Source organism: Nothoprocta perdicaria, unplaced genomic scaffold, assembly GCF_003342845.1.
Source record: "Nothoprocta perdicaria isolate Ctin4 unplaced genomic scaffold, notPer1 scaffold_6, whole genome shotgun sequence".
Classification (NCBI taxonomy): domain Eukaryota; kingdom Metazoa; phylum Chordata; class Aves; order Tinamiformes; family Tinamidae; genus Nothoprocta; species Nothoprocta perdicaria.
In genome coordinates this window covers 2,660,603-2,687,979 of record NW_020455865.1, presented here as the reverse complement: position 1 = coordinate 2,687,979, position 27,377 = coordinate 2,660,603, and the positions used below count along the sequence as shown (strand labels likewise).

The 27,377-nt window shown below is 47.0% G+C and overlaps 1 protein-coding gene across 2 annotated transcripts in view; it reads left to right on the top strand.

Annotated features, from left to right (window-relative positions):
- The window catches only part of COL5A1 (collagen type V alpha 1 chain), a 128,563-nt gene that overhangs the window by 61,153 nt on the left and 40,033 nt on the right, over positions 1–27,377 (top strand). For both annotated transcript variants that reach the window (XM_026049182.1, XM_026049183.1), the window contains exons 8-26: positions 2,325–2,477; positions 2,810–2,866; positions 5,547–5,588; positions 5,911–5,973; positions 11,363–11,437; positions 12,440–12,532; positions 14,631–14,687; positions 15,080–15,133; positions 15,608–15,661; positions 15,867–15,920; positions 17,594–17,647; positions 18,004–18,057; positions 19,475–19,519; positions 21,175–21,228; positions 22,336–22,380; positions 23,049–23,102; positions 23,734–23,778; positions 24,943–24,996; positions 26,898–26,942. In XM_026049182.1, coding sequence (XP_025904967.1) covers positions 2,325–2,477; positions 2,810–2,866; positions 5,547–5,588; positions 5,911–5,973; positions 11,363–11,437; positions 12,440–12,532; positions 14,631–14,687; positions 15,080–15,133; positions 15,608–15,661; positions 15,867–15,920; positions 17,594–17,647; positions 18,004–18,057; positions 19,475–19,519; positions 21,175–21,228; positions 22,336–22,380; positions 23,049–23,102; positions 23,734–23,778; positions 24,943–24,996; positions 26,898–26,942 — 1,152 coding nt within the window. The remainder of the gene's footprint in view (positions 1–2,324; positions 2,478–2,809; positions 2,867–5,546; positions 5,589–5,910; positions 5,974–11,362; positions 11,438–12,439; positions 12,533–14,630; positions 14,688–15,079; positions 15,134–15,607; positions 15,662–15,866; positions 15,921–17,593; positions 17,648–18,003; positions 18,058–19,474; positions 19,520–21,174; positions 21,229–22,335; positions 22,381–23,048; positions 23,103–23,733; positions 23,779–24,942; positions 24,997–26,897; positions 26,943–27,377) is intronic.

Genomic DNA, 27,377 nt, shown 5'->3' with positions numbered 1-27,377 from the left:
GAAACACTCAGGGGTATCGAGGAAGCAAGCGCCAACCCGAGAGAAGCTTTTTCTGCCTTCTGAAAAAGAGCCAGAAATGTTTGGCCAAACTAGATCTTTCTAATAGAGAAGAAGTGAGGATTGGATATGGTGACTTTAAAAGAAATAAAGASGGAATAAGAGGAGGGAAGGCCACTTTAGTTGTTAGGAGTAGGAAACTGAAGAAAGTTGAGGTAAGGGGATGGCTTCCTGAGCTTTCCCATGGGAGGGGAAGGCCACAGGGCTGCTGTGGGATGGTTGCCTGCCACAGGGGACCAAGGGCATCCTTTAGCAGATGATACAGCTGGTCCTACTGTAGAAACCTGCCCCTGCCTTGAGATTAAGGTGAACACAGTTGACCTTAGCAAAGATCCTGGAGAGCAACAGGACTGCCCAGGAGCCTCTGGATTTCCACATTTACACCTGGAAGCCAAGGCTGCGGCCTYGAGCTCTTAGGAGGCCCGAATCCTTTAATCCCGCAGCAGATTGAGCAGCTTAGCGGCGCGCTGGGATCTGGGGTCTCGTGCCTGTAATCGCCGGCTTAATGCCTGTTATTAGAAGGAGGATTTGGGTAGGAGATAGGGACCGCTGGCGTGATTCAGCTAGTTAGTGGGAATTGCAAGGGAATTTAGCAACTTTCTGGAGCCTGTAGGTTAAATTCAGTCAATGAATTCACCCTGGGCTTGGATTTTGCTGTGGCTGCTAAATGCCAGGGAAGAGCTGGAGCGGTTTGCAATGGTCCCATGAACACGAGCAACTGGAGGAAAATATATTCTGCTCTTTACCTGTTATTCATCAGGCTCTGTTTGCRCTCCTTGTCCAGGTGCAGGTACCAAGGCTCCGTACCTGCCTTGGTTTCTCAAAAGGGAAGAATAAAAGTTGGTTGAAGTGAGACAATTAACAACAAAGGAGAATTGCAGTATTTTGCATGATCATTTTTGACCTCTTKCCTTCCGTCTGGGCTATTTTCTGATCCAGATTTCCTAAGAGCATTTTTGAAAAATTATTCTTAGGAGTTTCCCCATCATGACCAAGTAGCACAAATCTCAGCATGCAGAACCCCCCCTTTCCCCTGTAACTGAAGGATTTTCTAGTGTGGCGGCTTGTGGATTTTTCAAGTAAGGAAAGATGCTCTTATAGCAATTGCCAAAGTATAATTTCTGCTAAGAATACTTGGATTTTGCAGAGGTAAGAAAAAGGCAAGATGATGGGGGGTGACTGTATTAAAATTCAGTTTATTCTCATTTTAAAACCTCTCGCTGATTAAATACAGATGCTCACGCTTATAGATGCTGAACAGTTTTGGCAGAAGCACAAGGTCTGGAAGTGATGGTGGCATTTAACAGTAATTTGGGATTCTTAGTAGTGAGGAGATATTTTTTTCTTGGAAGCACTGGAAATAATTTGTTTTATGGATATTTTGATCATCACCTGGCCAGGCAAGAAGGAAAACAARATGATTATCGGCACATATTCTTCCTTATATTGCTCCTCAGATTGGAGGATGCCAAGGGACAGTTGGCTTAGGAGGCTGCAGAAAGTGCAGGGGTGCGATTTTCACACAGAGACCTGGACAGAAGGCAGGGAAATTCTGGTGTTCATCTCAATGTCCTTGTCTGTGAGCAAGAACATCTGTTGCTTTGAAGATTCGGGAAGGATTTGGGGATTATTGCATCAGATTTGCAAAAATTTCTGTCCTGCTCCTAGGACAAGCGCAGTTGCAGCCTGGATTCCAGACTAAACAAACAGGATTTCTTCACATGAGCAAACTTGGATTTTTCCATAGTTCCACCTATAGCTTGATATTTGTAGTAGCGATGTGTTGCCTTCTGATATGGATTTAAATGTGGGACTGGTTGTGTGACTTTTGGTGCTTAATAATCTAGTGACTCCAGTATTCAGGCTGGGACAGATGAGTTGGGTGTTGAATTCCAAACTTCCATTTCATGGGTTTTTAGACATGTCTAGTGCTTGTGAGGTGCTTCGATTTCCTCAACTGGAATGTGACCTTGCATCGCTTCATAGATGGATGGAGAATTCCTGGGGAATGCCAGGCTGTGCACGTAGACGTGAGCATCTTCCCATCCGCCTTTCTCGACACTTATGGGTCACTGGAGACCCTTAAACTCCAGGCATTAACTTTTATTGTGATTTTTCTTTTATTATTATTTTCAACCATTATTCTAAAGGTTTTCTCCCTGGCAAAAAGAAAAAAAAAAAAAAAGAAAGAAAAAAGACAGTCAGATTTTCAGCATGTGTGGCCTAAGGAGACTTGCATGTTGACATCTTGTTCTTCCTGTTTTCAGGCTGGTCAAGGAGGAGAGGACCTGGATAAAGATTTCACCGAAGAGACCATAAAAGAATATGATGGGAATTACTATGACAGCTATTATGACCGGACGGTCTCCCCTGATATTGGGCCAGGAATGCCTGCCAACCAGGACACCATCTACGAAGGGGTAAGAGGGAATCGGGCTCTCACCAGCCTCCAGACAGCATCAAACCTAAACCTCGTCCAAAATGTTTCTCTTCCCATCATTACAGCGCAGGAATTAATGGTGGATTCATGCACCTGAAGTGGATATTTGTGCAGGAGAGAAGTCCTTGCTCAAATTAGGAAGAGATGCTCTGTGTCTAGTCAAATATTAATGGTCCTCTGGCTGCATAATTCTTCCCAAGATGTATTTTCCCCAATACAAGATGTAATTTCGCCACTGTGTACCTGCTCAGACTCTAGTGATGGGGCCATTGATGCCCCTGTGACTGACTCTTTCTTTTTGTGTCCTTATAGATTGGTGGCCCACGGGGTGAGAAGGGGCAGAAAGGCGAGCCTGCAATTATCGAACCGGTGAGGACAACCTTTTTATTTTTYCCCAGGAAAAAGGTAGAAGGGGTGTGCTCTGTGTGACTTGATACTCCCARTGGAACAGCAGCTTGAAACATTTCCCATGCAACAATTACTTGGTTATTTAGATTTTAGAAATTCCCTATTTTTGTAAACCTCAAGAAGCATGCTAAATTAGGAAGGAAGTGCAGAATTTCGTGTGAAATTTTGCATTTGCCCACACAAAATCAAGGCTATTTAAAAATGAGGCGATGGACAGAGAGAATTTCCCAGGTCTCCAGGGGCTTGGATGAGCCCATGGGCTGCTCCACCTCCGAGGCTGTTGCCGCCTGCCGGGGCTGGTAACGGGGCCGTTTGGACCTTTCCAATTACCACCATCCCGCCTGGTGCCCGGGTCCCCGGGGCCAAGCGCACGCTCGCTGCACACCAGCAACTCAATTAACCTAATTTTGATTGGCAGCGTGCCAGCACGGCGCCTGCGGAGACGCCAGCGCTTCCCAGCCCTTGGAGCCCATTAGTTTTCCTTTTAATTCCTTCTCCCTTTCCTTCTGTGTCCAATATTTTGCCGGTTAGGGGGAGGGAAAAGAGASAGCAGGAGCATTTTGGGAGCCTCAATTCATTGCCTTGCAGCAGCATTTCCAACCCTTCCTTCCTTCCTCCACTTCCTTGTGGGATCTCRTGCAAACAAAGGCAGAGCCGGAGCTGGGATGGGAGCTGGGAACAGTCTGGGCAGGCAGGATGGGGAGCAGGGAAGGGGAGAGTGAAGCCGCCCCAGCCTGGCCTGCCCTTCTCCAGAACCAATGTGAGAGGTTACCAAGCGAGCAAAAGAGTTAAATTTAATCATCCAGAAGGAATTTGGCCGCCGTGGCTGTTTCCAAACACTGCAGCACRTATGGCTTTTGCCAGAAAGTAAACAAGACCAAATGCTGCTTTTTCCCCGTCTTCCTGCTCGGTTCGTGCCCAGCTGAGATGTTTGGATTTGCTGCAGATTTTGTGATCAGAACTGCTACAAAAGGGGGCTGAGAAGCCCGGGCAGCAGCGGGTTCTGGGAGGTTCTCCCTCCTCTTGCTCCATCCTTCCGTTCTCGGTCCTTACTCGGTGCTGACGCTCGCTGGAGGCTGGAGGGCAGCACAGGCTGGAGCGTGTTCCAGAGGCTGGGAAAAGCTGGCAGGCTCTGGGGCTGCCTCCATCCTCGAAGCCTTTGGTCTTTCTTGGGTGATGCTTGGGTTGCAGGGAGGGTTTCCTGAAGGAGTYGCATCCCTGGGCAGAATCATCAGCCCTCTGCCCCTTGGATAGTCCCAAATCTGCATCCATCCACTCGCCGCATCCATGCAGGCGGCTCTTCCTCCCCCTGCTCCGGGTGCCTCCCGCCGCTCCCRTTGATGAGCAGCAATGTAAACAGGAGAGATGTCTCCCCGAGGAGACTCTCCAGATGTCCCCCAAGCCGGAGCTCAACATAAACCAATGGATAAATATGGGAAGATGCCAAGGCTGTTTGCATCCGGAACYGCTAACTAGGGCCAAACCCTTCCCCCTTGCCGAGCAGCCTCCCCGGCCRCGGGGCTGCTCTGGGAAAAGGGCAGGATGAGGGAAKGCCCAGTGCACACACAGAAGAGCAGGGCTGTTCGTAGCAGCGTGTGAAATCGCAGGCAAATTGGGGATGGGGTGAAGGCCACGAGCTAAATTCTTTACCAGTGGGAAAAAAAAGACCACACATCAGAGCGTGTTTTGCTCCATTTCTGCTTTTCTTGGGCCGTGGGCTCCGGGGGCAGGAATCCCTGGATTGCTGCGTGTGTTTTGGATTCGTTCAGCTCGGCCCCATCCGCCGTGGCCTCAGCTGACCCTTTTGGTGGCTTAGAGCCATCGGCTGAGCCCAGCGCCGAGTGGCCTGTGGTCTGGRCTCGCTTCCTCCAGGCTCCCTGCTGGATATTTGCTGATTTGTACAGGCCGATCTCATCCCAAAGGAGAAACATTCGCCCTTCTCCTGTTTTCTATGGAGAAGCCTTCAAGCTGAACCTGCTTTGGCTTGAGCTGGGTGCCCCACTGGGTGCATGGTGGCAGCTCCAGAAGGAAAAGGGCAGYGCTCGCCAGGAGGTTCTCCCCAACAGATCATCCCAGTTCCTTCCCTGAAGGCATTTGCCAGGTTTTTTGGAAGGTTTATTTCCTCTCCCTCGCATACACATGAGGCAAAAAATATCCAATTCTACCAAGGACATGATATAGCTGATTTAAAGTTATGACAAAATATTTAGATTAAAAAGAATGAAATAACATTATTCTACCATCTTCCCCACACAGTGATTTCCTGGGTGCACAGAGTAAATCACGGCACGCAGCCTGCTAGGAAAGTCATTTCAAAACCACCTTGCAATTTGATTATTAACTTTTTTTTTCCCCCTTTAAATGGCTCTAGAGACAGCACTTTTGGAGAGAGGAGCTCTTCTCTGCTGCCCTGGCGTGATGAAGGCTCGCTCGTGCCTTGGTGTGCTCCATTTGCCTGYCCTTGAGCAAAGGGAGCAGGGTCAGAGCAGGGAAGATGCTCCTTTGCTGGGACAAGGTGCCCTGGCATCCATGGGGAGCAAGATCTGAGGGGGTTTTAAGAACAAATGAGGCTTTTGAGCCCTGTATTTGGGTGCCTTTAAGGATGCCCCTTACTAACACCTGCTCTTTCTGCCTGTTTTAGGGCATGCTGGTTGAAGGTCCACCCGGGCCTGAAGGGCCAGCGGTAAGTCGAGCTTTATTTGCAGCTTGCTGTGAGGGCTGCCCACAGCACTGCGGTGGGTCTATGATATAGCACCACGTGCATGCGGGTGCTCGGTGTGCACTGGTGTTTTGGGGCTCTGTCACTTCCGTATGACACGTGTGTGACGTGTCACTTCCATATGACATGTGAGACGTATCACTTCCATGTGATATGACTTTGGGGTCAGTTTTCTGGAGCAAAAATCAACAGCCCTATTTCTTTTTCTTGTTCTTCGTATAAATAAATTACAAACAATAAAGTCTTTTCCTTAAATAGCTATTTTTTCCTGTCTTTTCCATGCTAGGGCATGCCAGGACCGCCAGGACCAACTGGACCTGTGGGCCAAATGGGTGACCCTGGGGAGAGAGTGAGTATCCATGGATTTTGCTTTGGCCGGAGTCTTGTGTCATTGCATGTGTGCAAAGCTGGACTGGTCACAGTCCCAAAACATCCCACAAGGGTTTTGGTAGCAATCCCTGAAGTCCTTAACCTCATTCCCTTAAAATTAAGATGAGGGGGATGTCGTTCCTAGAGGAGCCTGGGCTGGGGATAAGGGCTTTGTGGCTGGGAACAGATGATTTAGGATACAGATGATTTAGGAACAGCCAGGCAGGGTGAAGGTGATGAGCAGTTTTCTGCAGGTTAAACGAGCACCTTCCTCCCTTTTTCCTCTCTGACTGCTCCGTTGGGGAGGTTTCACTTTGCACTCTCTCACCTTCTCAGAACATGGATTATTGGTCTGTACCAGCAGTCACTAGAGACTGATTTATGAACTTCAGCAGCGCAGTAACTTAGATTTTGTGCATCTGCGTTGCTTTAGATCAATTTTATCCCTGCCAACCAGTGCTTTGTGCGCTAATGTCTGTGCTCAAGGCAGCATTTCCTGAACATTATGGGCTGCGACCTCAAATCCCATAGTCTGGCTTGGGAGCAGTTGAACCTTGATTCAGGAAGTGATGGGCAAGCACCAAGCGAGCTGCAATCCATAAACTTGGCAATACAGGAAGAAAAATAACCTCTTCTCCCCAGACCTGACTCTCAGAAATGGCCATTTGCTTTTGTATCCGAACTGCTCATCCCAGTGCAAAGTCCCTTTCTCCTCCTGATGGAAGGTGCTCAAGCATGGAAGGGTTCCCCCGTTGCAATGGGCTTTGTAGGAGCAAAGCTGTCTCCCTCCGGGCTCCGTGCTGTTCCCAGCCGTGTGTGGAGTGGTAATTTTGGCCTGACATCTAGTGGAAGATTCACCATACCACAGAAGGGCTCTGGTTTTACAGAAAGGCCTAAAACAGCCTCAGCCTTGGCTGCTGGAGCAGCTTTGCCGAAGTTTAAAGCTGGAAGGGTCCAGTAGTCCCTTTGGAAGAGTCGGGGTTCAGCTGATGGAGCAAGTAAATCACTGCTTTGCTCTAGGGAAAAGGCTAAGGGAGTAAAAGTGGGAAGAGAGTCTTGTTAGGAAACATTACTCTTGGTTTTTCTGCTAAAGAACTGTGAGTGGGAAGGTCCAATTTTAGGCTTAAATCAGGATTTCCCCGAGTGTCCAAAGGACCCAAACATGGGCCCATCTTGTGTTTTTGTGGCCCATAAAGCAGCCTGATACCTGCAGCAGGCACTGGTGCCCAAGAGCGTCTTCTGCTGGTTTAACAGACCTGCAGGACTGGTTTCCAGATGGGGAATTGTCCCACTTATCTCCTGAGTTGTCCCATGACTTCCAGCAGAAGGGACGCCCGGACCCTCCTTGTCTCTCCTGGCAGCAACTTCCCTGATGCTCCTCAGTTATCTGCAATCCAATCAGGTTTGAAGGAGCTCTAAGCAGGAAAGGGAGAGAGGGGCAGAGTTTTGCCCTGCTATTCTGGTGTGTTTCTCACTGCCTGATTGCTGGTACCGGAGCTGAGCCACTTCTGGAAATGACTAAGCACATATTATACCTTAGAGTGCATTAAAAGACACCAGAATGCAAGGACTGAAGAGAGAGTGAAGGAGTACTTAGGGAAATAGCTTGGGTGTTGGAGTATCAGTGGCCCTCGTTTGGGTGCTTATTTTTTAATTAAGCTTCTTTGTTGTTCTGCTGGTTCCTGAGCATYGTGGATGGAGGTCCCTGGCCGCCGCGCTCCCGTGGCCTTTCTAAAGCCCTTCTCCAAACCTCATTGAAGCTCCTGGTGTATTTATTGTTTTCTGATGGAGCAGTAAGAGCGTTTCTTGTGGTTGTGACATGATGGAGAACCGGAGGCCCTGCCCGTGCTCCATCGATCGGGGCCTTGCAAGGCTGAGGAAGTCAATACACACCGATACGCAACCACGGATGGGGGAATTAACCCTTTGAGATGCCACGATGCCAATTCCTCCGCATCAGGAAGGCCAAGAGGGGCTTCTGCATCTATTGGGTGCTGGACCATGCAGGGGAACCCTTGCGGTTGAACTGGGTAGATCCCAACCTGCTTTTGCATCCCAAGAAATCCCTGGTATGGCAGCATAGACGCTCATCCCAATGCCTGGAGCATTCCCGCTTCTACGACAGAATGCAACATATTGCACGTAGAAAAGGGATGAGCTTGCAGAGCCAGGAGCTGCGACTGTATTAAAATACTCCTTTCCAATTAAAGCAGCCAATCTTTAATTTGTTTATTATTATTATTAAGCTGCACATTGCTCATGAATTTCCATGGCTCTTGTGTGGGTAAAGTGAGCAGCATCTCAGATGCCTGCGTTTGATGGAAAGAGTTTTTATTTGCAATCAGGCAGGTGCACCGAGTTAATGTACCGCCAATATTCAGCAATGTTAATATCGGCCAACACTTGTTTAGCTCTGTTCCATTCATCATGCCAGTTTGTGCATTTATCCCAGTTATTGTACAGTGCTGAGAAGCGCTGGCGTCACCGGCAGAGCAGCCTGGCTGTGGGAGAGATGATCATTCCAGAGAAATGATCGGAGGGGAGGGCGCCTTGGGATGGTTTAGGCGGATTTCTGAGTAGTGGGAAGTAGAAATACGGCACTTGGGAGAGTGGAGAGCTGTTTCCTGGGAAAATTAGGGAAGTGGGAAAAATAGGCTCTTGTTTTACAAGATGATCTGCAGTACTGGAACAGCCTGGAGCTCTTTAACTACTCYGCTCTGTGCTGGAAACCGTTGGTGCTTTGCTGCTGCTGGGCTCTCGGATGAGTCTGCTCAAAGCAGTGGTTGTATTTTCCAAGACTATCGCAGACATTGCTTCCCAATGGATTTATTCCCAGTGAGGCCAGTCTTGCATTTCAGAAATGGAATGCATCTCTAAAATCCTGCTTGCCCTTCTGAAATATTGGAAGTTTTCAGGGTGCCCTTTTTCCCGTCAGGCTGCCAGTGGGGCCCTACCTAGAAGACCCCAAAATACTGCAAGAAAGATGTTTTCTTAAGGAATTCTCTGGAAATTCTGAATATGACCAAAGTATAGTCCTTGAGAGAGACTTCAAGCAAATTTGGAGGCTCCAAAATGTTGGGCTATCAAGCGGATCRCTGCTGCTGTTGCTGGGGACCGTGCTGAGCACTGAGCTGCCTTGAGCCCGTCTGTCACCATCTCCCTTTTCAGCAGCCAGAGCAGCAACACACTGGGATTTCCAGTGAAATGTTTCCTTGCAGGATCGCATTAATGCTTGCGCTCAGCGTGGCATTTTGGAGCATTGCACCAAATAAAAATTAAAGTCCCCCCTCCTCCTTGGCTGCTATAGATCAGCAGCTCTTTATTTACATAATTAGAGTGATGCTCATTTACACCAGCTGAGAGTCTGCTGGGTTACTACGGTGCCTAAAAGCATTCAGAGGCTTCGGAAAACCAGCCTGGATCTAAATTGAAGGAATGCTTGATGGTTTGGGTTTTTTCCTTCTTTTCATTGCCTCTTCTGCTCCCTGCACCCTCCGAAAGAAGACCCCACATGCTCCRATTGAAACAAAACCGGGCATTTATGTGCCAAAACCTTCCACCACCATTTGTCAGGCAGAACACACAAACAGAAGATCCGTCATAGGTGGGAATGAAGCTCCAGGAGAGAGTGGGGAGAGAAAGGAAAGTTTATTATATGAGTCTGGCCTAAATTATTGATGAGGCTTCTGCTGCAGCAGCTGGGAGYGCCCTCTGTGCCGATCTGCCGCTCGCCCACGGCGCCGGGGACCGGTGTCGGAGAGGCTGCCTAAACGGCAGGAACGGAGCATCGTGAGCCCATCTGGGAAAACGGAGAGCTGGGCTGCTTGGCAGGTGTCCTCCCGCACGCAGGGACCTGCTGGGAGGGCTGTGGATAAATCACGGGCTGCAGAGCTGCTTGCTGAGCTCCGGGAGCAGCCTTGGTGCGGGATGCTATCCCGGCGCGGAGTGGGGATGGTGCTTCCCAATCCCTTCTGCTCCCTTCCCTGCCTTGGGACTCCTGGCTGGTGCCTGGGACAGCYCAAGGCAAAACAGATCTCAAGGCATTTCCAAAAAGAGACCCGTGAGCACCTCAATCTCACTGGGAAACAGGAGGGCTAAGACAACACTTCAGTTACCTTTTTTGTTGCTGTTCTTCTATTTTCCWTTTTTTTTTTCCCCAAATGCTTTGCTTTAAGCCCTTTATACCCTTTCCTCTTTCCCTGTGCCCTCTCTCACCTTTACCACCTCCCATTGCCTCATCCCATGAACATGTTACTCCCCTGGGTCAAGGACAGTCTTTACTATTGCATGTGCGTTTGGGTCTGTGATTTGTGGCAGGGTTTTATTTTTGCTTTTGTTTGGTGTATGGGTTTGTAGGCAAATTGAAGGGACTGAGAACTAATGCAGATATTTGTTGCGTGCTCTTCCAAGAGCTTTGAAGCTCCAAAAATGACTATTATTGGTATTTACTGAGTGTATGAGTGTTGTCAGTCCTCAGCCTAGAGGTGTCTCTAGCTCTGGTTACCTCGCCATGACATGAGCACCCCAGCGTGGCCTCCCTGTCACACATACAGCTCTATAAGCAGGTGTCATAATTGCAATTATGCATGCCCGTTGAGTAGTTGGATGTCATCCTTATGTGCATGTAGAACTGTCGGATGGATGTGCAAATTTGAGTTAATTTAAACTTTTCACCAAATACACAATTGGGAATGCAAATGATCTATGGGCTGCCTTAGGAAAATTGGCCATATTTGATTATTTATGGATTCATCTCTAGATCTTTTACTGCATACTCGTTTTCTTTAGCATGAGTTAAAGATACTCAACTGATATTAATCAGCACAGCTCCATTGAAATCCTCCGAGCTTTGCTGATTTACTGCTGCTGACAGGAGTGCTCAATTGTAGACAGAAGTAGCCTCATAGGACAAAAAAAGAAAGACAGAAGAGAGAAAAATGGAATGACCCAGATGACTGAGCACGTATGGAAGTGTATTTATCTTTCCACATTTCTTTTTCTCTAACCTGAGTTACGAAGTTTCATATACTTTTTTTATTTTAATAGGTTTTAACAGACCTGACTAAACATTGATTCTTTTTGGTGTGGAACATTGCAGAGGTTTTTATTGTGCATTGCCTATGGCAGACCTTGAAACTGCAGGGGCCAGAATGGAAGGAGAGAGACTTGCTAAGGAAAATCGCGTGCATTTATAGATCTGCTTTCACAGATTCTGCCTCRGCATCAGGATGCCACAGGACTCTCTCCGTATCTGTCAAGACAGGGAGCCCTTTGTAACGTGACACGTGCCATTACAGCCACAACTACTTATGTAAGGCCATGACTCAGATGACATTTTAGAAGTTTATTTTAATTTGTTTTCCTTCTAGGGACCACCTGGCCGCCCAGGTCTTCCAGGAGCAGATGGTTTACCCGGACCGCCAGGGACAATGCTTATGTTGCCTGTAAGTACGAGTGTAGCTCAAAAAAAAACATTGAAATGACTCTCTCCTGCGCTTGGTTACTGCTTAGTGCCAGTTCTTGCGGAAGTCCCCTCATTTCCTCATGTACAAGGACAATCCAGGTGAATCTTCCTGTAAATTTAYGTTTTTCCAAGTACTGGGACATCTTCCCGGTCGGAAGTGTGGAGCAATGAATAAATTTACTTCAGATTTGGCATGGTATTGAGGGATGAAAGTCACGAGGAGGTAACTGAAGACACCTCCTGGGGCCCAGTTTGTAGGTAGAACCCTCTGTATGGTGAAGAACATCTAAAGGCCCTTCAAAACAGATACAGATAGAGTAAACACCTAAGTTAACTGACCTCTTCTGATGACCAGTGGTAAATTTGCTTTGTCTTTTTGCTTTACAAGAAGTTAGCAAGTACTGAGTCAGCCTTCCTGGTTCTGGGACACTAAAGGAACGATTATAGTTGTCTCTGCTTTGATGTGAGAAAGCCCTAAGGAAACCAGCTGCTGAAAATAACTKGTTTAGGTACTGAGGGAAGGAGTATTTAATGAAAAACCACAGCCCGCTTGTCCAGGCTCTAAATAGCAGGGTCATATGTGTGTAGGTTACTGGCCGGGTGCCTAGGGCAGCCGGGGCCAAGTGCCCAACATGGAGCTTAGCTGCCCCTTGCGATACACTTGTTGGCCCTTGCAGTGACCAACCGTAGGCCTATAAATTGTGCCTGTTTGCAGCAGTTTGCYGGGTTAGTGTGGTCACGTACCTAGTGCCAACCAAGCGAAACACAGGTGAAACTGAGGTGAAAACTGTCCAAAAGGYCCTGCAGCCCAGGGAGTCCCTCTTGCAAGTCCCCAAAGAGGGCAGGTGGATGTGTGTGTTGGAAGGAAGGAATAAGATAATAAGAATTTGGAAGAGCAATGATGGGGTTGGGTCAGTCATGCTGGAGAGAGGTACTGAGGAATCAGCCCCATAACCTGCCTTGTCTGTCTTGTCCCTACCAGTTCCGCTTCAGCGGTGGAGGAGATGCTGGCTCCAAAGGACCTCTCGTGTCGGCGCAGGAGGCCCAAGCCCAAGCCATCCTGCAGCAGGCGAGGGTAAGTGAGGGGGCTCTGCARTGGGTGCCTGAGGAGGAGTAAAACGATGGACCTGGAGGAGAGGTCTCTGCGGTTGCACCGTCTCCAGCAGTGCTGTGGTTGGAACAGTATCTCAACCTTGGCTGGAGGTGAAGAATTGCTGTCATGGCTTAAGATGATCACGTTTGTATGATTTGATCCGTTATTAACGGCCAGGAACAGGCCAGATTTTGGGCAACTTGCAGCATGAGGCAAGTTCTTTTGCTGGGTCAAGGCAACATTGACCTGTTGTCAGCATAAGCCAAACTGCTGATGCCAGAAGGAGCAGCCCTTGGTTCTGCAATGGTTTGTGGAGTATGCTTGCTTTGTAGGTGACTTGCTTTATTTTTTTCTCAGTAAATCTTACTCAGTCATTGAATGTATGTCACAGGAGTTAGCTGTTCGCAACTCCGTGGAACTCTGCAGGCAGCCTGCCATTTTCTTTAATGTATTTATTTGAAAATAGGTGATGAATATCCTTGCATTTTTTTTTCCTCAGAAGACTGCATTGAKTGATGATAAAACCCTGGGGTGTTTATTATTTAGGCCTCACTGCTGACATTAGATCAGCCATGCACAGCACTAACACAGTTCCTGTTCCCTGGTCAGAGGAGCGTGTTGGTGTTGTAAACTCTAAGAAGAAACTTTAGTTTCTAGCTAGTAAACTTTTGAGGCTTCCTTTCCATGGGCCACATTTGATCTTCAAGATGTCAAAAGCAGAAATGCAACAGGCACARTTACAGCAAAAGGAGATACTTAAGGGCCTCCACAAGGGCATATCTGGTCTACTGGCCTCAGTCTTGCCCAGGAAGGACCAAATTTCAGCTCTGGGCAGGACCTTGTGGAGAAGGTGACACTGGAAGATCCCCAGGTGTGGACAGGTTTGGGGAGGCAGCAGGCAGAGGGACACAGACCTTCAGGATTGCCATCCAAATGGGTGGCGTGTGTCCTCTTTAGGTCTGCAGTGAGGACTGGGCTTAGCTGGTTATTCTCATTTCCATCCAACTCTCTTTTTACCCAGGTATTCAGTTTGAAGCATTTTCAGGCAGAGTGCAGGGCTCTGATGCCATCAGCCACCGCGTCTTCCCAGCCATTTACCTTCCTCAGAGGACAATGTTGGTGGATTATGATTCAGGCATTACCTCATCAGTCTTAATTTTAAGACCGCCTACGATTTTTCCATTGGTATTTATTTTGCTGGGAGAAGGGATTTTTCACTGAATGAAAATTTCATGAGAAGCATCTGCTCTCTCAGACTCTCCTTATTCTTGTTTTTTTTGTCTGACCGTTGAAAATTGTGACTGCTTTAAAAAACAAAGCAGTGCCCCCTGCTTCCCTCCCTCAAAGAAAATTCCCTTTTCTCCCTAGTTTCTCAATTGTTCAGTTAAATGTTGAAAAAATTATATACATAGAAAAAAATCCTGTGTGACTCAGGCAGTGGATGAAGAGTATTTCCAATGAGGAAGAGATTGGTTTCTGGACAAGCTTCAACCAATCATCAGAGAATTTCGACTGAAAACTCTTAACAAAACTGAAAGGGAGATAAAATAAAGTTTTCTGTGGGGAACTTTTTGTATGTAGTGGGAAAGGAAAAGGAGTGCTGCAGATGGGGGAAATATCTTGTTTTGTTTGTTATTTGGTTGATTTATTCCCTTAAAATTTGATTTTCCATAGACACCAAACAGTGCCCCAGCAGGCAGCATTTCARAGCAACTCCTATTTAATGGAGAGCTGTAAAAAGATGCCACACAATTTAGCAKTTGTGCAGTATTTTTGCCATTCCAAGTGCAGCCACGGGTGGATTTTAATTACTGGAGTACATAGATAATTACGAGCCTTTTAAAAATATCGAATTGTCACAACGGTACAAATTGTCCAAGGGATGTTATAAAATGTGGACTGCCCCATTAGCCACAGTGAAAATCATTGACTTGATGCTGGCTGCGTGACTTAATTATTGAGCTCAGCCCCTCCTGCTGGAAGAGCTGTTCTGGTTGTGGGAATATTAAACAGTTGCCCAAAAAAGGGTGACAGTAACGAAGCCCAGAGCCCAACTAATGCTGTTTTGCTCCCATTGCAGCTGGCGCTGAGAGGACCGGCCGGCCCCATGGGCCTGACAGGACGGCCAGGCCCCGTGGTGAGTAAATGGGCGAGGAGGAGGAGGATGGAGCTGGTGAAGCAGGAGCCTGGCAGCASCTTTGGCGCCTGATTTCTTGTTTCTGTGACATGCAGCAGACAGCAACCTGTGTCTATGGAAGGCAGCGTGCAACGCATCCCGTAGCGCAGCCTCGTTGCTCTTGTCTCCCTTTGTCCTCCCACACATTTATCCCTTTGCRTGGAAGCTCCTGACAGGTGCCAGCCATGCACAAGCTGCTGTGGTGCTCGGAGGACACGATTAACCTGAGCATCTGCTGCATGGAGGGCTACCATGGCTCCATAAGCTTCTTGGTTAGCTGCACGTGCCTCTTCTTTGAGGCTTGCTCCRTATTTCCAGCCAGAAAGCCTGATAAACGTCTTCTCTTCCCAAAGGGACCGCCGGGCAGCGGAGGACTGAAGGGTGAAGCAGGAGAGATGGGACCGCAGGTGCGTAGGGGCAGGGTTGGGGATGGGGGATGCGGAGGGGACGAGCAGGAGGTCCCCTCCGGGAGGCAGCCGTGAAGGAGTGACCCAGATCCCTAAATGACATTGACGTGAGGAAGGTGTGGGAACATCTGCTTTGCCTCTACCTTCAAGTGCCCAAAATGCAGATTGGAAATATCATTTTAAGCAAAAAAAGTGATGGTACTCCTGCAGGTGGTACTCCTTGGCAGTGAAGGCATCCATGGAGATGCTAAGAAAATCCATAATTACTCCATTTCTGTGGGCCCAGGGGAGGTGACTCCTTTACTGCCATGTGTATTTGGATGCACAGTCTCTGTGCCAGGGATTTTGTCACATTTTGTAGCCCCGGTGGCCTGCACCAGTCCCGCTCTGCCTGAGCTAGGGCCRGCAGGATTCGGTGCATCTGTCCCGCTTTTGGATGCTGCAGTTTCCTGTTCCCTCTTTTCTGCCTTGCAGGGTCCACGAGGCATCCAAGGCCCTCCAGGTCCTGCAGGAAAACCAGGCCGCAGGGTGAGTGCCCCGGGAGCGGCGTTGGTGGCGGCTGCTCCTCGTCCTGTGTCCATCTGAGCTAGGGATGCTGCTTCCAAACAGGCTCTCGTTTCCTTCCCTTGCTCCATCCATTGGGCTCCAGCTTAAAACTGCCCTCAGACCAACAAGCAGGTGTCTGGGCTCTTGTTCTACCCGTTGGCCTTGACTTTGTTCTTCTCTTTTGCAGGGACGCGCTGGCAGTGATGGTGCCAGGGGAATGCCAGGCCAGACAGGCCCAAAGGTAGTGCCACGTATTTATGTATTATGGGCATTTGCATCTGATTTCTTTTTTTGTTCTTTTTTCTCTCGGGCAAGTTTTTTTAAATTGCTGGATCCTCTTAAGTATAAATACACTCCCATGGCTGCAGTTTTAGAGCAAATACTTGGGAATCTCAATTAAGCAAAACAAACATGAAGGAGCAGTTGAACATRCCCTAAAATATAACTACCCGAAACCACCTATTAACTGGGTGAGGAAATGTAGACGGTGTGGTGTGGAATTCTGATGCCTTGTTATTTGAGACCAAATCCCTTCGTTCAGCTGTGATCTGCTGGTATTATCAAGCAAGACAGGAGCTGTTCGACCAAAATTGAATGCTGAGAAAGTTTGCTTGGGGAATCATGTATCAGAAGGCTTAAGTACTTTATGATGTAGATATTTAAAGCTGGAATAGATGGAGGGGGTGATACAGAGACAAGAGACTGCAAATCGTTTAGCCAGTAAAGCGCTTTAATGAGCGCCGGCCGCCCTCGGAGGAGTGGATACCGGGGAGGAAGGGAAAAGAGTAACGAACGGCACGGGAAAGGAAGACTAAATTCGCTGTGGGAAGAGAAAGAGCAATTTTCTACAGCGCGACAGAAACGAAAGAGCTGTTGGTTGATGCGTGTGCGTCCTGGTCAGCCTACTGAAAGGCTTTGCGCTTCTGCTGGATGGATTTATCCTTCGGAGCAAGTTGCTTTTYCTTGTTAACAAGTGAAGGATTTGTGGGCGGTAGGGTGAATTGTGTGCTGGTACTCTTGGCACTTACCAGTAGTGCTGTGGTGTGGCTTTTCACAAGGGACTTCCCTCTTCTCAGAATCACRGGATGGTTAAGGTTGGAAGGGACCTCTAGAGACCATCYAGTCCAACCCCTCTTCTGCAGAGGAAAAAGGACTTTTACTGGGTGATGCTGCTTCTTATAGTGGCCAGCATGAGACAGCATCAGCCCCTGTTTCAAACACCCCTCTGGTCAAATTTACCTGAGTTTTGCTTTTTATTCTCTGTTCTTAAATGTGAAATGAGCTGTTCAAGCTCCCGTGGTGGTTGAGACAGAGCCGCCTTCCAACATGCAGCGACACTTGCAAGGGTTTTKGGGGCAGAAAGGGGCCAAAACAAGACTTGACTTAGCCCATTGGAAGGGACTGGGTATTTCGTGATGGAATAGGGTCTGTGCTGAACTGCCCTGGTTTATATATTTGCTTCCACGGAGCGTCCGGGAGGGTTAAAAGCAATGTCTTGGCCATAGGGGTGGCTTGTAGACCTGTTAGCRGGCCTGGAAATACTGATGTTCAATTTGCTACTAGTGGATCGTGATTTGTAGTTTCATGGAATTAAAAATAACAAAGAAGTTGACTGGAAGAAACTGTCCAGAAGGAAGATACATGATACCAGCAAAAAATCACTTAGAAAAGCTCTGAAATTCATACAGGAGAAAAAAAAATGTAGGTGCTGGGGAGAGGGAGGATGTACAATGACTTTATTTGAATTTTTTGTTTTTTTAATCTATAACTTTGAAATCACCACTGGTCTGATGAGAAGTGAAGCCTCCACATCTCCGGAAGAAAATTGATTCTTCCTTGATACAGCRAGGAAACGAATTGGAGAGATATTCAGTGGCAAGTGGAAATGTGAACTAAGCTGTCTTTTTCTTTCAGGGTGACCGAGGGTTTGATGGCTTGGCTGGTTTGCCTGGCGAGAAGGGCAATAGGGTAAGTTATTTTTTCGGTTGTCTTCTGGCCGCCGTCTGCAATGAAAACTTGGCAGTGGGATGAGGCCGGGTCGGAGGCGGGTGTTGCCGGGGAAGAGCCAAGACATGACACTTGGGAGAGGATGGGAATGGCCTGTTCTGGCACGCAGGGTGGCCCTGCAATCCTCCCAGTCCCGGCACTCACATCCAGGGAAGCCTCTGAATCCTAGGATTGCGCGGATCTGGGGAAGAACACAACAATTGAGTTAATAAAGGAAAACTAGAAGATAGCATAGGAGACACAATCTGCTTTTAGACGGCATGGCGACTGATGCAAACTGCCAAAAATTAGAGGTTTATTCTGTTTTTGCTTCATAGGGAGAGCCTGGTCCCCACGGCCCCCCAGGAGCGCCCGGAGAGGACGGCGAGAGGGTGAGTTGCCTCTGGGTTCAACCCTCCTTTGCATTCRCAGCTAAATCCTGCAAACGAGAAGCAGATGCCCTGTCAGCCCGTAAAACCCTGGCACGTCATCTAACGCCGAGTCAGATAACCCCGAGCGGCCGCGGCTTGTGCAGGCAGCCTGGGGACACTGCGCGTGGCTGTGGCCCTGCAGGGTGGGAGTTACTCCAGCCGTGTTTKCTGGGTTAAATCAAGCAAATTTTACCTCGAGCTGAAGGCCAGCCTCGGGCAGGGCTTGTTGCATTTTTGTTTTGTTTTGTTTTCTTATTTTCTCTCATTTTAACATTGCAGAAGAAAGAAAAAAAAAGTAAATAAGAAGGGGAATATAGACTCTATAGCCCCTAGGGAGATGGGAAAAAATGGTTAAAACTGAGACATCTTCTTTAATGATTCTTTTTGGTCATAAAACTGGTTTTGTTAAAAATGAAAAATATGTTGTTCATCTGTGTGTGCAGGTTATCACTTCTTGTTTTCTAAGAGAGCAAATTGCGTTAAGGCTCAAGGAGCAGAAATTCCAGACAGACAGGGGAATCGAAGATTAAGTTGTTCAATTCTCCGTTAACGCTGTTCGGTCAATAATTGGAAGGCCTTTAGCAAAACACTGAACTTAGTGATTACAGGCCTAAAAGGGGCTGGTTTAGGAGGAAAAATTGAAAATGCTGAATACCTAGCTCTGAGAAATGTACAGTTTAATCAGGGAACTGCGTATAGATTTCCCCGGCTCTCATTCCCATCCACRATGTGCTTTTTCTACCTCTAGCTATTTGTTTCCTCTGTATGGCAGAGATGATAACATCCTCTTCCTCATAAAATTGAGGACTAATTATTTGTGGAGGTAAAATGCTCTGAAGATGAAAAGCCCCCAGCCGAAGCTTTCAATGGTGCAATGAGTCTGGGGAAAAATTTAATCCTAAGGCAAAAGAGAAACTGTTTAAGGGATGTGAGGAGTGAAGCTCAGAGGTCATAATGGAGAAACAAAGAATTTTACCAGTTGAAGAGGCAGGTTTACAAGGGCTGGCTGCAAGGATTGCTTTCCTAAGAGGGAGTATCCCAGGCTGTGATAGCCCTCAACGCGGAGGTTATTGAACTCGTACACCTTGAATTGTTCCTACAGTATCTCATCTATTAGCAAAATCCATTTTTAGAAGCACTGACATGAATTATGAAGTCTCCTKACAGCATTTCTAATCCTCAGTAAATTCCACGCGCACAACATTAGTCTCAAGGCTTACGATGTCTTCCTTATGCATGGCTACCCCTTTATTACTCCAGGGGAGCCGGATTTCTGTGTGATTATTATTTAACAAGAAGGAAACACCTGTGATGTGACTGAAATATAACGGGTTTACTCTCCTTTGCTGTTTCTCTTGGCATCTTTGCTACCAAACAGGGAGATGATGGAGAAGTTGGACCTCGAGGGCTGCCTGGTGAACCTGTAAGTACCTCCTACCTTGGCTTGATGTACAGCAGCACTGCTTTAGTCAAGGGCTTGGTCAGCTAGTGATGTTTAGTTTTTTTCTGGTGCTAAATAAGCCCTCTGAGGTCTTGCAGGGCCTGAGCTTTTGTTGCTTCAAGATTTAAGTGGCCAGTTTAGAGAACATTTTTGCCTTCGTGATGGTTTTGACTGGCTTTGCTCAGATGGCTGCAGTTAACCMTGAATCTTCCTTATGATTGACCTCCCCTATCACTTGAGCTTTGTGCAGTGTAAATGGTCCTGTTTAAATTTCAGGATGAAATTCTAGCAGGCTTAAATTCAAGCAGACTTTTGCCAAGACTTCAGTAGGGTCAATATTCTAATCACAGGGGATAAGGCTTCCTAAATCTGCAAATTTATCGATGTTTTGCCCTACGGCTATAGGTATTGCTAACACTGGAGCAGCTAGGTTAACCTAAAGCAAGATTAGCAACAAATCAAATTCCTGTAATCAACAAGGCTAATAATGCCAACATTATTGAACAGAATTGTCTTGAAATATTCAAGGGAACGTTTTTAAAATGATGGGGGAAAAACAGTGGGGTTGTCAATTTGAGGCTCTGAAAGCTCTTTTTGCACCGAATACCAAGTCTTTCTGACTTTATTGGGAAGGATAAACTTAGTTTCGAACAGCTCATAGATTTTTGTGAGCAGTGCAATTATAGCAGTGCTATAATTAACCGCTTATTGTGTCCAAAATACATTTCCTTTGTAATAAAAAGAACATTAGCTATATATCATTTACCATCAACTTTGATTTTAAATGTCTTATTTTGCCTTTTTAAGTCCCAGCACGGTGGCCTGAGATTAATTGATGAGAAAAATGTTGGACACACTTCATGTACAAAAGGGAAGGGTTGGCATTTACGGACTCATTGGAACTAAATTATAGATGAGATGTCTGATTAACTTCTGGGAAAGATTAATCAGCCCGGCTATCTCCTTAGCACATGTCTAAGCAATAACTTCTGGGTTATTAACTTCTTAAAAGCATTTATGTTCTCAGGTAATACAGTCACAAAAGGCRGACATAAATGATGATAATACATGCAGGAAAGTTTATTTTTGGATKAGCAGCACAGGAAAAAAATATCTATGCCACCCAGAGGAAAGGCATAAATTACATTTCAGGAAGCTTTTAATCCTAAATACACATCCCAAATCTACATATTTGCAGCCATGAGCTTTGGCTACCTCTGGTTTAGGAACCAAATGCCTCTCAAGATAAACTCTTGGCTGCAGGCTGCAAACCATCCCAGCCTTGCCAAGTTATATAGATTGTCAATGATAAAAATTGAATCTGGAACGATTTTGAAATGCCAACCCTAACGATCCATTAGCAGTGTCAATTCATTCCTCGTAACACCAGCTAGAGTGGCTTGGCTGCAAAGTGTTTTACATCCCTGTGTGCATTACAGGGTAATTCAGGATTATGAGGGAATTAGTAGGAAGGCAAAAAAAACCAAAAAGAAAATTAAAGCGGGATGCCTTCCTTTCCAAAGAGTAGATGTCTGTTTATATTATCCTTATAAAAAGCATTGCATTTCTAGGGTGTGTGCACACAGGAACACATCCATCAACATTGCTAAGCTCACCCCGTTTGCTTGTTCCAACAGGGACCTCGAGGACTGCTGGGACCCAAGGGACCACCGGGTCCTCCAGGGCCACCGGTAAGAGCTCGGACCCGCGGCTCTCCTTGGATCCCCTCGGCCAGCAAAGCTGAGCTTTCCRAGGAAAACCACCCTGGCCTGATGGGCCAGATTATCAGGCAGATAATACAAGCAGGTCATTTTATATGTGCTCTGAAGAGAAGCAGCATTTTAAAAGAGAATCAATAAATAAAGCTCAAAGGCCGTATTCTACATTTTTTTTCAGTGGCATCGTGTCCATTTGCTGCTACTTAAGATCTGACCCACCTGAGTAAAAATTAAAGCCTATATAAAAGGGGAGAATGGGAGTTGTTAACACAGTGGCTTCACTATTAACTTTTACCTGAGAGCTGTTGAACCTCTCGAGCCGTTTGCTTAGATTTCAGGCAAAAGGTGTGAAGAAATGTATAGGTTTTTATTCAGGAACTAGGAAAAGATCTGCTCCAAAATGGGCTAATTTTGCCCGAGTGTGCCAGGCAGTCCAGATAACTTACCCCATCTCCAGGGTAAACCGATAAATTCAGAAGCTCCAACAAGAGATTTCCAGTTGAGCTGGTGTTAGATTTTTAATGCAGATGCTCAGAGCACACAAGAACCTGCCTGTTTTTCTTGGTTCCCACCTGCATTTTGTTTGCTCCTGAAAAGTAGAGGATTTTGTGGGGGAAGGGTTCATCTGTAACGCCACTAAAAACAGGGCCAGATCCTTATTTTGACATTGATCAGTGAAACCTTTTTGGCTTCACCCCCCATCTAGGTGGACAAACATTCAATTTCTGAGCAAGATTTTTGTCCAGTTGTTCCTTTTCGTTAGCTCCTACGAGCCTGCTTGCTGTCGGAAGCAATCAGGCTGCTGTGCTTAGCCAGGATTTGCACAATCTGGTGCTCATTCTTCTTTGCAGGCAGGTTAAACCAGTGGGGAAAACTCGAAAATGACTTTTTTTAAGGCATAAAACCTGCATTGGATTCCTGGAGCTGGCTGCTTTACCGAGCACCTTGAGAAAATTGTTCCGTTTCCATTCCGTCCAAAGCGCCTCCTGATGTTTTGCTGTTTTTATTGCAATTTGCCTGCTATTGTACTGCAAAATAGTCACATATTTTTGTAATGCTACTTCTTAAATCCTTGCCCAGGGTGTGGCTGGTATGGATGGACAAACCGGTCCCAAGGGGAATGTGGTAAGTTTGCACTGCTAATTTTACAGGCAGTCCAGATAATATAGAGAGAGTGTCTGAAATGTAGAATCTAAATTAGATTTGCTAATTGCTTTTAAGTCTAGATTCATATCAGCGCCTGTGAAAGCCATGGAGAGTATCTTCCGGCTGCAAATGAATGTTAATTTATTGTAATTTCGGATGGAAGTGCACATTATTTCCCCGTGAAGATCAAACATTGTCATCAGGATGTGTGTTGTTTTAATGAGTACCAAAATATAGTAGTTTAAGTGGGGGGGAAAAAAACCTTTATATTCCTCCTGCTTTGTGCTACTAGGAAGAAATGGGCTCCCTGCAGAGGAGCCAGTGCAGAGCCAGGTAGTGCTTAAGCCCCGCTCTGCTCTTTCGAGCTGCGTGTCCATGTGTAGGAGCGAGTGTGAGCAGAAATAACTTCACTATAACTTCAAAAAAACTTCACTCTTTCCTTACACTGCTGTGTGGGGGAGTCAGAAAGTTGCTTGCCCTTTGCAGGAGCACTGGGTTGATGGTGCTGCCCGTAGACAGGGCATCAGGAGGGGTTGGGAAGCAGGACRGGCTCCTTTCTGAGCCACGTGCTGATGCCCAAGGAGGGTGTTGGCACCATCCCCGCTCTAGGGCTTCCAGCTTTCAGCTCTCCTCTTGTTTTCTGACAGGGTCCTCAAGGTGAACCGGGTCCTCCAGGACAACAGGGTAATCCAGGTGCTCAGGTAAGGTGGAAACTCTTCTCCCCTGGATGGGAAAGGGAATTGGGTGTTCGTTTTGAACAAACTTGGCTCCGCCGTGGAGAAGGGAGCAGCAGTAAGGAGGTTCGCCAGGAACTGGCTGGATTATGTGCAACTGGCTCGAGAGCTCACATGCTTTATGCATGAAATCAAGCCCGGTTTTAGATCTGTCTGATTCTCACCTGGCTCTTGCTGCCATAATCCAATGCAACATCCCAGTCCATGTACTGAGTCCCATCCAGTGGCTCATGTCTAACTTTTAGCATCCAACAATCTGGTTGTTTTTGAGCTTTTTGGGTAATACAGATGTCTATATATCACTTGTGAGCCTTCTGCAGGACCCTGAGCAAGTCTTGTTCCACAGGCTGTCTCCATTCCCCATCTTGGAGACAAACCTGACTACACACTGCTAACAAGTGTTGCTTTCCAGGCCTTCCATGCCATACAGAAATTAAATTTTATCTTCTCTCTGAAGACATTTTGAGAATGAATGGATGGAGCTGGGGAAATCCCAAGCCATTGCAAGCACTAGAATGATGTTTAGCTGAGGCCCTGCCAAAATGCATTTGGAATGAAGAACTTGTTACTTAATGACCTTATTTTTTTCTGTTCGCAGGGTCTTCCAGGTCCACAAGGCCCAATCGGTCCCCCAGGAGAGAAAGTACGTTAAAATGCTGCAGCTCTGACTTAAAACAACTGTTGCCATTAAAATGCATTTGCTCCTTCGGCTGCTCCTTTGCCCCATATGCAACATCTGTTTGCAGCCGTGTCTATGAAAGTCTAATGTGCCTCATTCCAGACAGATGAGAGACGAGAAAACACAGTTTACCTCTAATTCATAATATTTGCATTCATTTCCCATTTTAAGAGAAACATTTTGAAGGCAGCCCACAGTAAAACATGCGGGGAGGACTGAAAATTGTCTCGTTCTGTGGGCTGAATGCCTGTAAGTCTGAAGAGGATGGTAATGGGCAGAGCCTGCGGATTCGCATCGCTCGGCCTCCTCCCAGCTCCCACGGATTTTCCATTGCCGTTTCCATGTTTTTTGTGGCATTTTGGCCTGCTGAGCCAGCAGAGCAGCAGTTCTCCAAGGGTGTTTGTGCAGCTCCCATTGACTGGGGATATATCGTGTGTACCAACATGTGTACGAGGACAATTCCCTGCTTGCACTGGCAGCGTGCGGTGTAATGACATTATCGATCCGCCGCTCCCCAGGAGCAGGGCCGGCTGAGTGCAACAGCAATTTGGGCAGATCACGGGCTCTCTGATTGCACTGCTGACTCACACGCTTGCAGCAGTGGCGGCAGTGTGAGAAATCAGGGATTTGCTTAATTAAAAGGCTAATCACTTAACAGCCTTAAAGCAGCAAGGTACAGTTAATGGAGGGCAGCTCCRCTCTGCTAATTTTGCTTCCTTTGCCGGTTAATCTTCCTGGCATTTGGCACCAAGGAACTTTTTGGTCCAGCGAGCCCCGTGCTTTGGTGTGCTCCAACTTGCACTTACACAAGTGCACGGTGCGGTGCCTCCCAGCCTTGGGATCCACTGGCTTCTGCAGCCTCATGCCCAGACTTTCCTTATTGAGCTCCCATGGCTCTTTTGTGTCTGTCTCAGCGAGGTCCTGGCACTAACCATGCAGCATCCCAGCTGCTAGAATGACTCTGCCCCCCAAATCATCAGGTTCCCTACAAGTCACTGCAGCTTTTCCCTAAGACCCAGCTCAGTGCAGCGTCCTGACCAGGGAAAGCAAGAACACTGTGCCATCCCCTCCCTCCGATGCTCTGAGCACCCTCACTACTKCTATGATTGATTTTCTGTTTGCTTGCAGGGGCCGCTGGGCAAACCTGGTCTTCCTGGCATGCCTGGTGCTGATGGTCCTCCGGTGAGTAGCCTGGTCCCTGCTTGCCGTGACCATTGGGCACCCTGCAGGCTGCTGGAGCTGCCAAGCTCAGAGCAGCAGAATCTGCCCACATTTTGACTCTGTTGAAGGCTTTGCACTTGAGAAGCCTTCACTCAACCCCAAGCTTAGCTCTGCATGCCCGTCAGGTTCTTCTTATCCTCTCCTTGGCTCTCTCTTTCCCTCTCTCTGTTTCTCTCTCTGTTTTACGTAGGTTGGGTGCTCACCGAGGTCTCTCCTGGCTGTGCCCGTTCGCAGCCCTAACGCGCTGCGCTCGCTAAGGGGCTCTGGGCACGGCTGCGCAGCGGTGATGAGAACAGGTCAAAACTGCATGCACGTGTTGTATTCCTGCTCTTCCTCCTAAGCCTGCGTTAAACATCGTTTCCTCCTTGCCCTGGAAGTTGGTCTTGAAAATTTCCTGAGTCTATCTGAGACACCTAATTTTGAGTGACAAATGTAGAATAGTCTGGGATTACAATTCCTATAGTGGGTGTTCAGGTCATTCATAAAACGATTAGTGGAGTCGACGGATCAGCTAAAGCATCTTCAAGGCTGTTGCTTTCAGTGTGAATTCTTACATCAGCCGCCAGGGTAGGGCAATTGGAGAAGATGCCAGGTCCGTTCTTATGCAGGCTGAAGGTTATGATTGACCTGCAAGTTAAGCAGATAGGTGTGCACGGACACAGCGGCTTTGTCACTGGTCACCACATGGTTACATGGCCTGTTTTGTGCACTGATGCTGTTGATGCCATTTGGATTCGCAGGAACTGTAGGGTGAATTCAGCTCACCATTTCTCATCCCTTTTGAAGGTGCACAAATGACAGTTGTCACTTTCCTTCTTTTAAACCAGACCTGCTTTATGAAATTTGGCTGTCTGACCTTCCTTTTATAAAGACAGATCATGAAAAATAAGCTATGAATTTACTTGCTTGGCTGCTAGAACATCATTTGTGTGTTGAGGAGAGTTCATACATAAAGAAACTCTTGGGCACAGAAGTTCTCAATGGCTGTAGAGTACCTAGATGCTCTTTTATCCTCTTTAAAAAGAAAAAGGTGGGGGGACCATTAGTGTGCGTTAGCTGAGGTTAGCTTGTTGGCATGAGTGCCTTAGCTGAGGTTTAATGCCTTTGTACAAACATTACCACCCCAAAAGCCGTGATTCCTATAGCGGGAAGATCGACATTGAAGACCACTTCCATGGGTTTCCACAATTTCTCACTAATCCTCCCAGCTACATCTGAAGCAACTCGCACCTTCATTTTCTACAGCTTGAAATCCCAACAGCAGGCTTCCCAAAGCTGCGGATAAGAATGTGTTGGAAACTCTAGGACGTTATTCGGCATCAAATCCCAAGAGGAATGCTGGCAGGCGCCCAGGCGGCATGCAAGCCAGGCACGGGTTAACGGAGCTTTTGTCATGAGATCTCACAACTGCCTCTAGGAATTAGGAAGTTAATGAGGGCTCTGACCAGCCTGGGCATCTTGTGACCTTCACAAGTTTGCTAACACAAGGTGTGAATTTTATCTTGGGTTCCCATCTGCAAAATTGACATGCTGCTCACTGCGGAACTTGCTGAGGTGTTCTAATTCATGAATTAATATTTGCAAAGAGGTTTGTGCTTCTCTGTTGAAAGGTAGTAAAGAATAAGAAAGTGTGGAATAACCAAGTAGAACACCACCAAGAGCCAAAGCAGAGTCTGCTCTTGGGGTGAAAGCTTCCTCATGCAGGCTGGCTTCACTGGGACTATTTGTACCAGTAAGAGCTTCCTGGAGAGTAGCTGTTCTCTTGCAAATAAATCATAGCTGGCTGATTGAGCTTGCTGCTTTTGGAAGCACTAGCCACACAATAAACCCATTTCCCTCTTCTCTTTGTCTCTAATTAATAGGGTCATCCTGGCAAGGAAGGTCCCCCTGGAGAGAAGGGCAGTCAGGTAAGTGTCAACAAGCTCCTGATTACTCATGACGTGTCACAAAATATGAATTAAGAATTTGACATTGGCCTTGAAATCGAAGGTACGTTCATTGCCACAGAGGCATCAAAGTGCTGCAGTCGGTGTTGAGGAGAGAGAATGTGTCTGCATTAAGGGCATTTGTTATTAGCTGCTGCCTGTATTAATGAAAGAGATTTTTCTGTTACGACTTTTTTTTTTTTTTTTGGCTATTCTTTCCTCAATTAGTTTTTCAAGGTAGAGAAGGAAATATGCAGATAATAGGATGTTGTTTCAGTGTTTGTGAGAACCAAGGAGATGCCACCTGGATATTGTAAGACTGGTGGGTGTTATAAGACTGGCGGCTTGTTTAGCCATCAGATCTTTGCTAACTGTTTAATCCTGAGCTGTTTCCAATGATTGTGCTAGAGAGTTTTC